Genomic DNA, 17,001 nt, shown 5'->3' with positions numbered 1-17,001 from the left:
TCAGACATGGACAACACCACAGTAGGGTAGGAGGGCAGAAGGGAAGGACCTACTCTTTGGTAGAGCCTATCTACCAACAGACAGGTCCTTGACCCAAGTTAGGATAAGGAGACATTGTCTCTGACTCTGACCAGCTCGCCACAGAGTTTGGCTCCGCCCTTCCCCGGGGCAAATCAAATTGAGCTCTCAGAGGAAAAAATCTGGGGCTGAGAATGAAAGGAGGTGGCGGGGGAAGGGGCAGAGTCAAAGGTCACATCCTGCCAGGGACAAACCCTCTAATGAATGGGACTTCTGGCTACTCTGCAAGCCTTGTGCTTCCTCCTTGCATGATGTAATGCTTGAACTCACATCAGAGATTAAGGTAGCATACTTACTACATTTTACTGTAGTAGGGAAGCAAAATAGATATTTTAGACATGCTCTTCCGTGTTGCTAGTTTGCTTTCCACACTTTAACCACTTTATTTTTCCATCTTTTGCAGAGCTATATGGTCCAGGCCAAAACATATCTTTCAGAAGAGAGGAACATTTTATCATCATCTTACTGATTAAGGGTGTTCACAAAAGGGCAAATAGTTATTGTGGACCAGGTGGGCCCCATTGTAGTGTGGTGCTTTTAAAGACTGGGCTTAATCTATATAATCCCAGAAGAATAAACTAACCAAAAACCCTTTGGATCGGTATTGGAACTGTTGCTGTGCTAGTCATCACTTCAGATTTTACTTGAGGCGCGTAATGGCGCGAGCTACCGGACAGAGGATGTTGAGCAATCCTGACCTCATCATTGCTCCAAAAACGGAAGTGCGTACCACTGTCTTCCCCAGCAGGATGAATCCCCTGGAGCTGACCACAATCAGTAGAGGAACACCTCCCCCAAGCCAGTGGCATCACTGAGCCATGGTTTTATTGTGTGTTTGGCAGCTGTGGCATACAAACTTGTGCAGCAGCTTTACCAGCAGAACAGAGACTTCCTCTTACGCATGCTTTTATTTTCTGGATAGGTGGCATTTACTAGAATATGAGTTTACTTCCTATTCCTAATTTCCTGTTACAAATCCTGACATCATGGTTCAATGTGTAGCTTTTTGAATTGGATCATATCTATCCCATTGTGGCTCTTAATGGTGAATTTTGTTCTTGCTGGGTGCCCTCCAATCGTTGTTTCTCTGGCTCCTCCCTACAGCTCTGCTGTACCCACTCAGAGAGGTGATGCTTCCGGTAATTATTCTTTCCAGTCTCAAAAAAGTCTGATCTGATACTTCTGTGATTTTTATTCTTCACTTAGGGGAATTGTTATGTTCACTCAGCACATTATTAACCTTCCTACATTTTCATTCAGTGGCACAAAACTGAAAGTTTACATGATTTAAACAGAAGTATTTATTTTGGATCATTTCGGTGGATAAAAACATACAGTTTTAAATTCTTCTACCAGTACACATTGGCAGTTTTCTGAGGGGATTTCAGCAGCGTTGTGGCGATTAGCAAAGATTGCCCTCTATTCCCCAGTTAGTGACCTCATACTTTTTTGTTAAAGACATGTTTTCAATACAGATCAATGAAGGGTATTTCCTCAGGGACGATATAACTGTCACAATGGAAGTCAGCCATGTAACCATTTAAGTTACAATAACTTTATTTAACCAACTAACAAAGGAATTTAGCAAGTATTACAACATGCATACAAGATGAAGATAACAGAGTATGGGCAAGTGCCATCAAGTCAACATTGAGTTATGATAACCACGCATGTGGTTTCCCAGGTAAAGGAGGATATGGAAGTGGTTTAGCATTGCTGTCTTCCGCACACGAATGGAACCCCACACAAGTACTAAGAGAACATGCACAGACTCTACACACTCTACACAGAACGAATAGGGATCAAACCCCACATCTGAATCCTGCGAGGAATGAAATTATTCGCTGGTAAAAACCAGTGCTGGTAGAAAGAACAGAGTTCCTGCCTATTTCCCCATGCTGGTGAAGGGGGAATTTCCTGAAAATAATGGCCTCTCTTGTGCACAGCTGCCTCAGCGGAGGAAATGTACAAGCCCATTGTTTTCACCCGGGAGATTTTCTGCAAATACAGTGGCTATATTCCGACTCCGCAGATGATGCAATTGTGAGATTGAAAAGCTGCCGCATGAGAAGTTACGCTTTTTGTCTTATGTTTTCATACTAACTTGATTCTGATGTCATGAGATCGAATGTTTCACAAACTATAGTACAGAAATTCATTAAAGCCCATTTGCAAATGTTGTATCTGAAACAAACTGGTGAATTGGAAACACTCTGTACACAGCCAAGCAGCAAAAGCACTGGATGTGTTGGGGCTGGAATGCAAAATTTTGCCTTTTGACATGTTTCATGCAACATCGTGAAACTATTTTGTTTCTTTAATATTGATAATTGCGCCCAATTCCATAACCATTGTTTTATAGCAAACGACTTTAAGGAAGAATGTCAGTGCTCAAACTGCTACTCCACATTATGGATACTGTCTCAGCGTGATTGTCATGTCCGTCACTTTTTCCGGACCCCCGTCATGACAATAACACTGAGACAGTATTCATATTGTATAACTTTATCTTGATAGAGAATCCTTTAATATACTGTAGGTTCTGTCTTAACCCTGTGACCTCAATTACAGAACCACCACAATGGTCCAAACACTACCTCAACCTCTGAGAATCATAATCTTCCTCTGCAATAATTACTCTGTCATTATCTCAATGCCTTTGGGTCAAGAATTTCACACTCTAAACCACATCTAATTTCTGTGTTTCTGTTTGGGTTTGAAGTCACATAATTGTACTAATTTGTTGTTAACACCATGTACTTATTCCTCATGACAAAATGCACAGCATCTGTTAATTCTTTTATATTAGAGCAGAAGTTAGGGTACTGGTTAAGAATATAGAACTGTAATATAAGTAGCTTGTTAAAGAACTACTGCTGCAGTTGCAGTTACTTTGAGCAAGGTAATTATCCTGGATGTCTCCAGTAAAAATGCCTACATGTATACATAACTCAAAAACTTTACATTATTTTACATTAAAAAAAGAGCAAATTAATAGTTATAATAATATGATTAATTTTGATACATTATTATGAGAACATGGAGACAAAATGTGGAACTTGAACTCAAGCTGTTAAATTCTTTGCAGTGCTTTTTTTTTTTTTTTTTGCAATCTCTGAAACTAGTGGTCCCGAGCAGGGTCGCGGTTAACTGCAACCCTGCAGCCTAACCCAGCAATGCGGGGTGCAGGGGGAGGGAACACACCCTGGATGGGATGCCAGTCTGCAACAAGGCACCCCAAGCAGGACTCAAAGTACAGACCCACTACTCAGCAGGTACAGACCAAACCCACCACACCACTGCTGTTAAATTTGTGGCTCTAATGTGGACAACCCAGCAACACATTTATCATAGAATCAGGGGTTTGAACATGGAAATAGCCTGAACAATGGACTTCCCTCCAGATTCCTGTGAGCACTTTTTAATGCTCCCAGAGAATGTGAAAAGGGTGCTCACTGACAGATGCCCACTTCTACTCGGAAGGAAATATGGCTTGTATTTTTTTCTTTCCAGGATGTTGTTGTGATGTATATTTTGCTGCAAACCTTTCCTCAATGGTTCCTCTCACATCTAAGTTGATTTTTGTGTTTTTTTTTTTTTTGATTTTTGGAAATGAACTTAAAATAAACTCAACAAGACTCAGGCTGTTTTTCTTTCTAGGGCAAAAGCCTTGGTAATTGAAAGTTCTCTGTACACTTCATAAAGGAGTGGAGGGCTTTGGCAAGCAGCATACCAAGTTTGATGTTATTTTGCTGCAAATTTGTTCAACCGCTTTCCTTGAAACTGAAAGTCTAATATTTGTAAACATAAATCAGTAACAGCTAGCAAGTTTTGGACCACCAGAGTTAAACAGTGACAACTGTCAAAGAATGAAGCCCAAATAAATGATCAGATGCATGCCAGCCTATGCCTTCAGTTATTTCAGTATGGCACATTATTTGTTAAGGCTCATGAATCAAATTGCACAGAGATTGCTATCAGGCCCAGAAAAGAACTGAGAGAAACTGTACTGAGGAATGCTTGTTTACGGGTTCATTATTAACCCAGTTCAATAGAGGTGACCATCGCCGAATCCCCTGCAGTATTTACACTGCGAGCATACATCCTGGTGTTTGTTCTGTTTGACTGCACTTTGAAAGAGTACACAAAGCGTGACTCTGGAACAGAGAGCTATCAAAGCCCTACAAAGGGTCAGTTGTGAAACAACATCAAACAAAGCATAAAAGGAGAAAAAGTCTTAAAGTTCCCTGTAAACATCCATGATGTTTGTCCAAAAAAATCCTTCACGTTTAGTAAACTACAGTACCTATAAAAAGTATTCACCCCCTGTGAGTTTTTTATCGTTTCATCACATTGAATTCTAACAGATTAAATTATGCTTTTTTTGACAATGATCGACACAAAAATACTTAATAATACAAGGATTCTTAACTTTTTTAATCCCATGCCTCACCTGAAAATGTAAGTAGTGTTAACATCTCCTATTCTCCACTAAATCAATAAATGAACCAGTCAAGACATAATTGCGACATATAACCTGGTTGGTACCTTACACCTCTTTTGCAGCCATTGGTACCTGCCCTGGGGAGGTACAAAGGTGCCCTACAGGTAAGGAATCCCTGCCTTAATTTCAAAGTGTAAACACATTTGTTTGTAAACACATCTGAAATAATTGCAAATATAAAGTCTAAGAGTTATAATACCTTTTATATGTACTGTATATTTTACATAACCACTGTTGTTTCAACCTCTGTGCCTGGGTCACCCTGATATTCTTGTATGAAACACTGTAATGCATGCTTATGTAGAGGTAGATGTCAAGGTGTCTCTCACACCTCAGTGGGAATCTACCCCTGCATAAATGCTCCACCACCTCAACAATGACTAATGTGCCGCCTGACAATGATCAAAAGGATTCAATCGATGCCGTCTCAGTGTTGCCACTAATGTGGTCTGATAGTCGAGACGGATCTCGTGAACTTGCCCATGGGCAGGGATGGCACCAGGGAACCATTTACTAACTGCCACACGTTAGTGTTGTTTTTGTCTCAGCATAATTGCCCAAATGTTGACAAGAGCAGTTACCAGCCAATCGCCTAGAAGTCAGAAAGTCCTCATCGGCCTATCCACCCTGTCTCCTAATGTGGCTGAATCGCTCTAGTTTCAAAACAACACCATCCTTGCCCCCTGCTAATAACACACTCTATGGAATGCGTTGTCCTGACATTGTTTTCCTGATGCATTTTGCAGGTGCTCATTATCCGTAAGGTCTTGCGTTCAAACAGATCGTGACAGGCACTTGTAAACCAAGGGCCTCTTTGGCATTATTTCATCTCAGAGGATTTCTGAAATGTGCTGATAGGTTTCCTTCCCTCTTCGTAAACACATGGGGTGTAAACACATGGCTCCGACAATAATTTGCAGCAAAGGGTCTCAATCAATTTGCAAATTCCTTTGGTGGGAAAAAAGTAGAACATGCACCAGTCTTTAAAACAATAATGACGAGAAACAAGTCCGCCACTAACCCCCAACCAGAACTGCCCCATCTCCTCTTCCCCCCACTATTTATGAGCTCTTTGTCTTTTCCTGTCGATAGTGTATCATAATTCCCAGTCCCCAGGCTAAATAAGATCAGGCTTCTAATGTGATTGAGTGGGCCTCCTGTAGCCTGCCTAGTAAAAGGTTGCATCTCAGAATCCACAGAGCCTTCAACTAATTTAATAAAAGGTCCATCAGACTAATGGAGCCCTAGCTGAATTGACCACCCCTCCCCGACCCAACTCATCTCGGTGCTGCCTCATCTCCGTGGGAACCCATTGAAATTCATCAGGCCACACACTGCATCGAACGCATGCCAAAGGAGAGGGAGAATCACCTTGGAAAGGTGAGAGGGAAAGGGCAGAGGAGAGCAACGGTGCAGGAATGCAGGAGTGTATGACCACTGGAGTGTGTTAGTGAGAATAGTGCAAATGAAGATAATGACAAATTTTCAGCATGTCTTTTTATTAAGAAGCGAAAAGTGATAGGATAGCTTAGGGCAATACAACTGCTACTTTTTTTGCTGGTTTGGGTTGTTTACTGGATTGTTTCGAGATGAAAAACTAGGCTTGTGCAAGAGCATGGCCCATTCTGCTGGGATACAGCATCAGCAAAGACGTTCCCTTAAACACGCCCACACAAACACACAGACCCACATGTTCCCAGAAACATTACACAGAAGTACATAGAAGTACACATAAGATGCATTCATATACACAGTCTGCTCACACACTCATGCTGTCTCTCTCTCGTACACACACACACACACACACACACACACACACACACACACACACACACACACACACACAAATACTTGCAAGGTCTTTCTCCTCAAGGGAGCTGGCTGTGATTTATTTCCACATGGAAAAGGCAAGTGTGGAAATTTGGATGCTTTTCAGAAAGTCAGAAGAGGACGTGTCCTTGTGCTGTAAAATCTTTCCGCTCCCTTTTTGTTTGCACCCCATTTTTAATACGTTTTGGTAAATACATTAATTTCGTTCCATGAATGTTTTTACAGTATGAAGTTTTATCGTTCCTATATGTCTTAGAGTTCCTTCCTCCTCCTGTCATTAAATATTTTATGAATGACATCCTATATGTATGATCAGCTATATTTTAGTCATATATGAACTGAAAGTTTTCTTTTCATGTAGTGAAATCTCAGATTGACTAAATAGAATTCATAAAGGTAAATTGTGTGTAAGCACTCATACTTGAGCACTTACAGTAGAAGGTTTACAGAGCTGGAGAGAATGGTTGAAAGTTAAACCTGCGAACCAAGGATGTTTAATGTGTCCTTGGTGTGATGGAAGACCTAAGTGTATTTAACTGGAGACAGAGGGACCGTCTCCTTTGTTTGCATGGATGTGGAAAAAAGGAAAGAGTTAATTTAGGAAATTTCTGTCTTTGTTTTTCCTGGCTGACATACAAGCCAGGCCCGGAACAAAGGGAAGCAGACAAGTAGTGGTTCTTGCCTGGCAGATTATGGAGCAACGAGCTGCTGAAGCGTGCATGGAGCAGCAGGGACCTGGACAGCTAGGGGAGAATGGGCAGAAAACAAGTGGCAATAGTGATCTCAGAAGTCAAACTGCCCACACAGATGGTTTTAATTGCTTGCAAAGGATGATGGAGGGGGAGAATAAGATCATAGGCATCCATAAACTGCAGGAACAAAATCAAGGCATTTGGCCCTCGCATATGGAGAAAGTGAAAGTCTCATGGCTGTTTGGCCTATGGGTCCCCCAATCCCACAGAGCCTCAGTTTTGGGGAGGTCTTGGAACTAACAAGCAGTGCAGCTGGTCACAGACACCCTTTCCAGATCACGTTACTGTGGTAACCAGGCCTGGCTGTGTACATTACATGATCGACATTCTGGACAAGGGTGCTTTGTGTATTGTATCTCCATGTTTTTCTCTTTCGCTGTTGGCTTGGAAAGGCTCTTGTACGGTTCATTATAGCAGTGATTGTTTATTAAGGAAAGGATGTCCTTGGTTACCATCCCTCCCATCAGGCAGAAACAGTTCACTCCCTTAGCTAAGAGTCAGGTTTAATAAAAGTCTGCAAGAAACACTCTATCAGGTTACAGGGGTTGTAATGTGACAGGCAGTCCACATAAATCCACAGAGCAATACATCAGCAAAGACAACCTCACAGATCAGCCAGAGCTCATGTGCCATTCAAAAATATCTTTGTCCATGAACAGTGGAACAGGCTTCATAACTCTAATATATTATTTTGTCTGCCTCATGCAGTGAACAGCATTGACACTGTGTAGTTTACCTTTCCATTGAAAGAAGCTCTCTTTCCTTCAGGGTGTGAAGAAGGTCCAAGGACGGTATTGAATAATCCTGCATGCTCACTATGTGTCCTGCTCGCTGTAGATCAGTGAAGATAGTGAGAAGTTCTGATGCCTGAGCCTTACTCAAAAGCACCTGATCCCCCACTTTAGCATCCCCAGCAAGCAGATAGAACTCAAGAAATGTGTGTTAATGTCAGTGGGCCCCTTCAAACTTGGCTTCTATCTTTATGGTCTATAGCCAATTGGAAAGCAGACTTCAAGACCCAGCTGGAGTTCGGCTACAGGATCTGCAGTTGTAGAAACACATTGAAATTGCATAGAAAGGCGGGGGGGAATACCTGACATCTTTCTTTTCTTTCATTTCTCTTCTTTGCATTCTTTTTGTGACCTTTTACCTTTTTCCCCGTTTTAACGCTTTTACAACCCTATCTACCGCGCCAGTGTCTAAATCCCACTACTGCAATTCTGAGAACCACATGGGACAAAAAGACACCCGCTAAGATATTCTGCCAAGCAAAACATAAGGGCAGGAGTAATTCAGAATCACCAGTCAGCCGAAGTGGCATGTCTTGTGTTAAAAAAGATGAAGCCTGAGCACCAGATACAGACCCAAACACTGAAGAGAAAACAAACTACTTCCACAGAGATTTGACATGGGAACTTTGCTCTGGAGCTCTCTTCCTTTTCTGTGTCTTCTGACTCCGTGCAAAGACAAGGCCTTCTTTCCCCTTTACTTAGTCTCTGTTGCACATTGCAGCAATATTTGGTGGCTAAAAGGGACGTCTTCTCATGAATCGACGAAACAGAGGTTCTGAAATGGGGGGGGGGGAGTTAAAAGCAGATGTCAGGACACTTTGGTTTCACAATTTGGGAAAGAAAAAAAAAATCCTGCAAAATGTTGGATAACATACACACACGAGAAACTGGTCTTGATGTTCTCAGAAATTATTCTAAGATGATTACCTCATTACACAATACATTGAAATGATGCCACAAAAAAGGCAGGATGTGACATATTCATTTAACGGAAAGCTTGAGATGTGGTGAGAGGGAAAAAATATGACAAGTGTTCCCACTCATGGGGCAAAACCACAGGAAGCACTGGGGCAAGAGAGTCCTCCCTCTATAGAAAAAAATCCAAAGGAGTACTGTTGTTTAGGGGATGGCCTGTAGTAAGGTCTGCAAATGAGTTTGTGTTTGTTTGGGGAGGCCTGGAGGCTGAGAACTGGGGTCTCTGTGGGTTTCTGTAGCCCTTTGTGAAGCACAATTCAATATGTATTTTGGGGATCTTCTTGGCAGAGAGCCAACTAGGAAAGAGTTCACTGACAGAGGCCAACTGAAAGCACCACAGACCAGTCTTGGTCTACAATTGCTTAACCCTACTGCAACCTGGGTAGCGGGGAGTGGGCGAGCTGTCAAGATAGGGCAACAGGGCAGAGATTACCGTAACTAGGTAGAGTGCCGATGAGCTGTTCACTTGGCTGGCATTCGGCGAACAAGAAGAAGCACAAATGATGTAAGGGTCAAACTTCCATTAGAAATTTAGTGGTCGATCCAGATTTACGTTTATAAAATGCCTATTTTTCAATATCCTTATTTTTCCAGAATTGTACACGGCAAGACACAAATTAGTCTGAAATACTTAAGGTATTACAAATCAAACATTCAAAATATTCCCAGTCTTAGATTTTTGCAAGGATTTTGTAGACTAAAACGCAAAAACTTTTATAGGCTTATACGTATATACTGTAAATCTCTCTCTAAGTTTTGATATACAATAATGGACTGAGTTTAGCACCTGTCAGGCGCTGCTTGAAAAATTTCTAATTTCTTTTCTATTGGATGATGCTGACAGCAGCTGAGTTGCTTTATATGGAGAATGCAAACATCAGTTTAATAATACAGAAGGTAACTTGGTCACCACTGCAACTGTTGCTGTGTACCAGTATGAATCCTTCTCCACTGGTAAGGTCTCCTTTGACATGTTGGTCAAAGGTCAGGGGCCCAATAAAGACTGATTCAAAGAAAAGTAAACACACACACACACACACACACACACACACACACACATTTTCAGAACCGCTTGTCCCATACAGGGTCACAGGGAACCGGAGCCTACCCGGTGACACAGGGCGTAAGGCCAGAGGGGGAGGGGACACACCCAGGACGGGACGCCAGTCCGCCACAAGGCACCCCAAGCGGGACTTGAACCCCGGATCCAACGGAGAGCAGGACCGTGGTCCAACCCACTGCGCCACCGCACCCCCTTGAAAAGTAAACAATGAAAGAGAAAAAAAAAGTGGTGTACATGTACTTCACATAGAATGGAGTTTCCATAATCCATTCTTGGACCCAAGCCTGGGTGCGACGTTTGCCAGCTGGTGCCTTTTGGCCAAGTGGCCCTCGTTGTCTGTCGGACCTCAGCCAAAATCGCAACATGGAATGTGAGGAATGGGGTCGGGTACAGAGCCTGGTGGGTAATGGGCATGGACAAGACAGATCGAGACCAACTGGACCAACATTGTGAAAACTTTCTCATGGTATATAGAATGAGCCAACATTGACAACGAAGGAGCCAAAGAACTGTGACGACAAGTTACACCCTAGGAATGAGGAGGCATGGGGTGGCAGTGAGTGGATTTACCCATCTGTGCATTTTTTTGCCCATATTCACAAAATCAGAAACAAAACAAAATGAAATTCTTTAGCCAAAACAAATGAATGAAATGGCCTTTCGGGTCTAAAAGAAGGAACACAAAATTGCCAGGAATTAAACAGTACTGAAACAACTTACAACAATCAAAATACAAAATCTATCACTTCACTCTAATAACTCAATTTTTCTTTTATAACCACCATAACTTTTACTGTGAAAATTCCCTCAGCTTTTCTAATCACCTTAAGTAGAGCTTTTAACTGGCTTTACTGGCCACACCTGGTGCTCATTGCCACTCAATTAGTTCTCTTGGTGCAGCTGTGAACCAGTGAAATGGGGGTGTACACAGGGCTTTCACCTGGCACACTCTAACAGTTTACATTTACATTCATTCATTTAGCAGACGCTTTTCTCCAAAGCAATGTACATCTCATAGAAAATACAGTTTGTGCATTACATTAGGAGAAAGAGAGACATAGCTGCAGATGTGTGATTCTTAAGTTAGTTAAATTCCACCATATGCACCAATGTTCATTACACGAGTAGCTGTACAAAACTCAGAAACATTTTTTTTTTGAGATACGCAAACACTTACATACAGTACAGAAGTAGTAGCTGTGTAAAGGCTTATCTGGAGATGATCATAAAGCTGTGGTGCATGAACATTTACACTTTACATGAGCTTCAGAGATCATTGTCAAAGTGAGTCCAGAAGAGGTGAGTTTTCAGATGCTTTTTAAATGTTGAAAGAGTTTCAGCAGTTCTCAGTGAGAGGGGGAGGTCGTTCCACCACAACGGAGCCAGAACCGAGAACCTCCACGCTTTACTTTTCGTGCGTGGGACCACCAAGTGAGCAGAAATAGACGAGCGAAGGGGTCTGGCTGGAGTGTAGCGGATGATCAAATCCTGTAAATAGCTGGGAGCAGTTCTGTTGATGCATTTGTAGGCTATAACCAGGGTCTTAAATTTGATCCCAGCAGCTATAGGAAGCCAGTGCAAAGAAACGCGTACTGTAGTTATGTGTAGTTATGTGTGCTTACTGGGCAAAGAGCAGATCTTATTTGAGTTTTACTGGAAAAAAAAAAATCTTTGCTTGGGATTTAAAAGTACCCGTTTTTGTGCAGGGATGTATAGACAGACCACCAACTAACAGATTAATGTTTTACTGCTCTTCTGAACAACAAAGACATCTTCTACACAGCAGTAAATCTGGGTTTTTCAGTTTGCATTTGTTTTTGTTTAGTGTAAAATGTGAACGCTGTAGAATGTGAGGATTAATTATAAATAACTGACTACATACAGTATACAGTAGGCATACAGTATTTTCTTGGTTTGAGTTACCTTAGTTGCAGAATCATAGCCTTTGTCTTTTACTTTATACTCCTCTGCTACACTAAACTTCACTCAGCAACTGTTTTGCCAGCTTTCACTGGCATGGTGGCTACAGTAATGAGATCATAAGAGATCAGTGCTGCCATCCGTGTTGACACTGGTGTGGAGCGAAAAAAGCAATGAAACATGAACAATGTTGGCATTCTCCTTCCAGCAGGCCACTGGGGTCATGCCAGGAAATGTGGTTTGAGCAAATCAGTGCTCTTCACCTCTATGCTACATTGGCACTGTCAAGTTAACGTTCTGCTTTTCTGAACTGGGGCCTAACTAGTCTTCGATCTCCAATGACTATGAGTTGTCAAGAGCAGGTATGTGAAGGGGTGTGGTCCTTGTGTCAAATACATGCATAAAAATGCATGTGCTTGTGGAATGCTTATGTTTATATATCAAAGAGCAGTGATGTCTATTGTCATAAAGCTCAAAGCCCACATGAAATCCTACTCGACCACCTCGTCTTCTGTTCCATGGGGCCTTCGCACATTACAGCCTAGATTTTTCGATGCGTGGAGACTTTCAGGAGTGCTTTTGAGAAAGGAGATAACTGAGTACCTCGAGGGCTCAGTCATTTGTCTCTTCCTTCTGTTCCTCTCCCACCCTATTTCTGTCTTTTTCTCTCTACTGCTCTTTTCTTATATTTTTTCACATCTGTTTCAGAGGACATTTTTCCTAGTGACAGATGTAAACTAATGTTCCACGGCCTTTCCAGCCCATATGCACACTCGCTTTATGATTTCATCAGAAGTGGGTCAAATAAACACAAGGAAAGAGGTGTGTGCAGTAGAGGGGGGAATCAATAGGCGTTTTCCTGTTGGAAAAATATACAGAATAAGCATGTGTGGCACTGACATCATACAGGCAGCAGTTACAATGAGACTGTAGGAAAGAGGCCTCTCATCAGCAATGGTGATGATATGAAACAGCTTGGGAAGTTCACACAAACACACACACTTACAAGTGCAAATTGTTGAGTCAGGGAATCAATTGTCCGATGGGACCCACCAGACTATGGTGGTTTTAGGAGAGAATGGGAATTTATCGTGTAAGTATCAACGCAATGGACTGCAACAGCAAGGTGAAGGTGAAATGGAGGTATGATGACTTAGTCAAAGAGGTTAATGAAAAGGATCATTTCTCACGTGAAACATGTCTTCTCATATGGAGCTTAGCATCTCTTCCTCTGTTGTTGGTGAAGAACCCCACATGCATACAGCCTTGTCTGTAAATGGAAGAGCCACTGGAGCATGGTTTCACTCAGACGAAGAGCCACAGAATTCTGCAGCATTACAAACTTAAATGAAGTATTACAGACCACTTCATCGACAGATATAGTCTGATAACAGAAAAACACTGTGGAGCTGATGAAAAAGTGAAAGTGATCTGCTGCATAGAATTTGTAGATAACCGATTGTCGTGTAAAAATAAAAGCATGAGAGCTGAGAGCCCCTTGACCACATCAATGTCACAAAGTGCTATTGTTACACAGATGGCGTATCCAAGCAAAGACTGCTACCAATTACCAATGTCCAAGGAAAGCTTTGTTTATTGCTAGCGCTGGTTAATATTATTCAAATTGATTCATCAGGGAAAAGTCACATCAACATATGGTTTTTGGACAGCCAAGGAGACAATCACTCCGCCATCCCCTAGACTTCTGTCTCTAAATTAATATGAATTAGTATATACAGATGCACACAGGTCATGAAGAAGGGAATATAGATATTTATGAATTGAATTTATAAATATGATGTTATTTTTAGGTACTTATTTATGATCACAAACGTAACCATTATGTATGAATAGAACACAAATTTATGGAAACAAAAAATCGTTTTCAAGGCTGAAGTTTGTTATATATATATACAGTTCTGTTTCCTATTTCAAAGACACAGGGATATGCATTATATAATGTTTATATAATATATAATGGGCCAAGTCTTTACTTTTCTAATTAAACTGTTTATCATTATGCAAGATTTTTTATTCATTTCACCTGAAGTGAACAAATACAGTCACAACTGTAAGTGCTGGCCTAATTACGCTTTATTTCAGTTTTTTGAGGATTTAGCACCAGTTACGATGATCTTTCCTGGCCTTCTGTGGTTAGCACATGTTAAATTTTCTTATTTGTTTCAAAATTAAGCTGTATTTTTCAATTTTAATAGTAACGTTTGGTGCCCAAAAAATGTCAGCATCTTCACACAATCGCCTGTGTTCCCCTAATTATAAAAATGGTTCTGTATTTACAGCAGTTTCATGATGAGCAAGCTTTTATCTTTACTTTGCAGAAGTTGTCCTTCACCCCTGTCCTCAGTAGCGTACTGTGCAAACAGATACTCTACATGTTTCGTTTCTCCCAGGACAGACTACTGTAATCTACAGCCCTGCTCGCTCAGGCTTTTATTCTGGTTGCATTCGCCCATCTCTTCACACCTTTTCAAGTCAGGAAGGGGATGTGGAAGTGCTGACCCACCAGGGCCAGTGGCAAGTGTGTTCAGGTTGGCTGAGATGACTAAGATCTGGATTGACAAGAAGAGACAATGGACAAAATCGTAGGCAAGTTCTCAGGGTTTTGGATTAATATCTGTTAAGCACTTCTCTGCATGCTTTAAGACGAGAGGGTGCACAAGAACATGGGAAAAGATGGTAGGTGAGTGTTTAGATGGTGGTCAGTAGGACTGATTCAATATCAGATCCTAAATAATGTGCTTAATAGAAGCTCTACTTCCTTGGTTCATTTATCCTCTACATCTAAATGTCCATCTGGGTAATCCTGGGGAAGATTCCCTCCTGTAGGCCAACTGCTGTAGGCCATGCCTATAACATCTCTCCGTCTAGATCACTTATTTGGGCAAACAAAGTTCGCACAGGTGTGGGATTTTTATGTTTAACCGCACTGCGGTCTCTTTTCTGCACTTGCATTTAGATATCTAAAAACAGAACAAATAATAAAGGAAGAAGGAGAGAATGGAAGGATAATTGAAACCCATTTTACCCAGTTTGGTTGTTTATTTTCTAAGCAAGCTGTGTCATCTGGAGAGACTCCTCCTTTCTTTTTGTTTTCTGTAATTTCTAGTTTGTTGTTTTTGTGGACCATAAGTGGATTAGTCCCCAAGGTCATTTAAGAGGCACGTACATATACAATCTTACCTTGAGTTACAAAAATTCAAGCTAACAATCTTTAAAGACCAGAACATTTACCGTTTTGCTTCTTTTTAACTCCATTTCCTTGATCGTTCTATTTCACAAAATTTCTCTGTTTCAGAGCAAAAATGGCATGTGTTTCTGCTTGCTGCCTTTACTTTGCAGCAAAATGCACTCAGATAAAATGGAAAAACAAAAGTGCTATATATGGTGGGTCACATTCATGGAACTGTGCAGGACTGATTTCATTCAGCATGCTTTTTGTTTGCTATAACTACAGTATGTCTTGCTGTAGTATAGCTACAACAGGAAGTACCCAGGGAATAAACAGATGAATACATCTATTATTATACTTTTTTGATTGGAGCCTGAAAGGATCCAAAGGCTGGCAAACACTGGCTCTGTTTATTTGTTGAATAGTTCCGACCCTCACTGCCTGCTTTATGTGTCCTCAGGTACAAATGAAGCATGTAGTCGGTTTTTAAGGTCACTTTTTAATTAATTCTCCCCACGCTGTCCTCCATCAGACTCCAACTGACTCTCTTTCCCTGCTTTTATTCTTCTGAAACACACGAGAAACATGACATTGTCTTGCACATACAGCAGAACACAAAACACTGAATAAAAGGTAGTTGACATGACATGTTGTCATCTCCACTCATTTCAAAGTAGTTTTAACTTTCCTGTTTCATCAGAACAGGGGTGCGGTGGTGCAGTGGGTTGGACCGCAGTCCTGCTCTTCGGTGGGTCTGGGGTTCAAGTCCCGCTTGGGGTGCCTTGCGGCGGACTGGCGTCCCGTCCTGGGTGTGTCCCCTTCCCCCTCCGGCCTTACGCCCTGTGTTGCCGGGTAGGCTCCGGTTCCCCGTGACCCCGTAAGGGACAAGCGGTTCTGAAAATGTGTGTGTTTCATCAGATTAAGAAGTAATAATAAAATAAAAGTTGCGCAACTCACTGGAGTCCATTCACCAGTGTTCATTGTCTGACACAGTGTATTTCTTGGACAGATGAACATTGACACACTGCACTGGGATGAACAATTCATTGAATAGCTTTTTTTAAAATTTAACTTTAGCTTTATTTGACTTTTTTTTACAAACACACATTGACTAAGAACACACACACACACACACACACATATTCAGAACCGCTTGTCCCTTACGGGGTCACGGGGAACCGGAGCCTACCCGGCAACACAGGGCGTAAGGCCAGAGGGGGAAGGGGACACACCCAGGACGGGACGCCAGTCCGCCGCAAGGCACCCCAAGCGGGACTTGAACCCCAGACCCACCGGAGAGCAGGACTGCGGTCCAACCCACTGCGCCACCGCAGCCCCTTACTGACTAAGAACACATTTGTATTAAACTTTTATTGATTGCAATGTAGTGGGTGGACTTACAAACAATTCAAAAAACTAACAGACCTCCAGCCCCAGTTTTGTTCGCAAGTTGAGGTCCAAGTGTATACGTTTACAAAAAAAAAATTTACAGAAACATCAAGCTTATAAAATAGGGAGTAAAAATGTTAAGCAAATGTAAATGTGTGGTTTTTGTTCTCTCAGTGATTTTGCATTTTTTGTCTTTGATCAGATAAGATACACGTCACGGTACAGGAAACCTTGGAGAAAGAAGGGAGGAAAAGTCAGGATGTTCTCAACTTCAAGACTGCCCCACCAGTGAGGCGTAGCCAAAGAACCCTGAGGTCTGGCTCTGCTTAGCGCAGCGTGCACAAGTGCGGATCAGCCTGGCACAATTCTCACTTTTTTCCACTACCCACCTCCTTGCCTCCCTATAAAAGCAACTATGCCATTTACAACATTATAAGACGTTCAGCATGAAGATTTAACTTGCTTTCCTTTGTTGAATTTTCCTATTTGCTTTTGCAGATGCATCGATC

At 41.8% G+C, this 17,001-nt stretch overlaps 1 protein-coding gene across 1 annotated transcript in view; it reads left to right on the top strand.

The window, feature by feature from the left end:
* The first annotated feature begins 734 nt into the window (after nucleotides 1-734).
* The window catches only part of LOC108926218 (cyclic nucleotide-gated cation channel beta-1-like), a 61,828-nt gene continuing 45,561 nt past the window's right edge, over nucleotides 735-17,001 (top strand). Inside the window, exons 1-2 of the mRNA XM_029253543.1 lie at nucleotides 735-855; nucleotides 2,025-2,121. Coding sequence (XP_029109376.1) covers nucleotides 735-855; nucleotides 2,025-2,121 — 218 coding nt within the window. The remainder of the gene's footprint in view (nucleotides 856-2,024; nucleotides 2,122-17,001) is intronic.

This window comes from Scleropages formosus, chromosome 7, assembly GCF_900964775.1.
Source record: "Scleropages formosus chromosome 7, fSclFor1.1, whole genome shotgun sequence".
Taxonomy (NCBI): domain Eukaryota; kingdom Metazoa; phylum Chordata; class Actinopteri; order Osteoglossiformes; family Osteoglossidae; genus Scleropages; species Scleropages formosus.
Note: the sequence above shows the minus strand (reverse complement) of the source record. Positions and strands in the feature narration are given on the sequence as shown.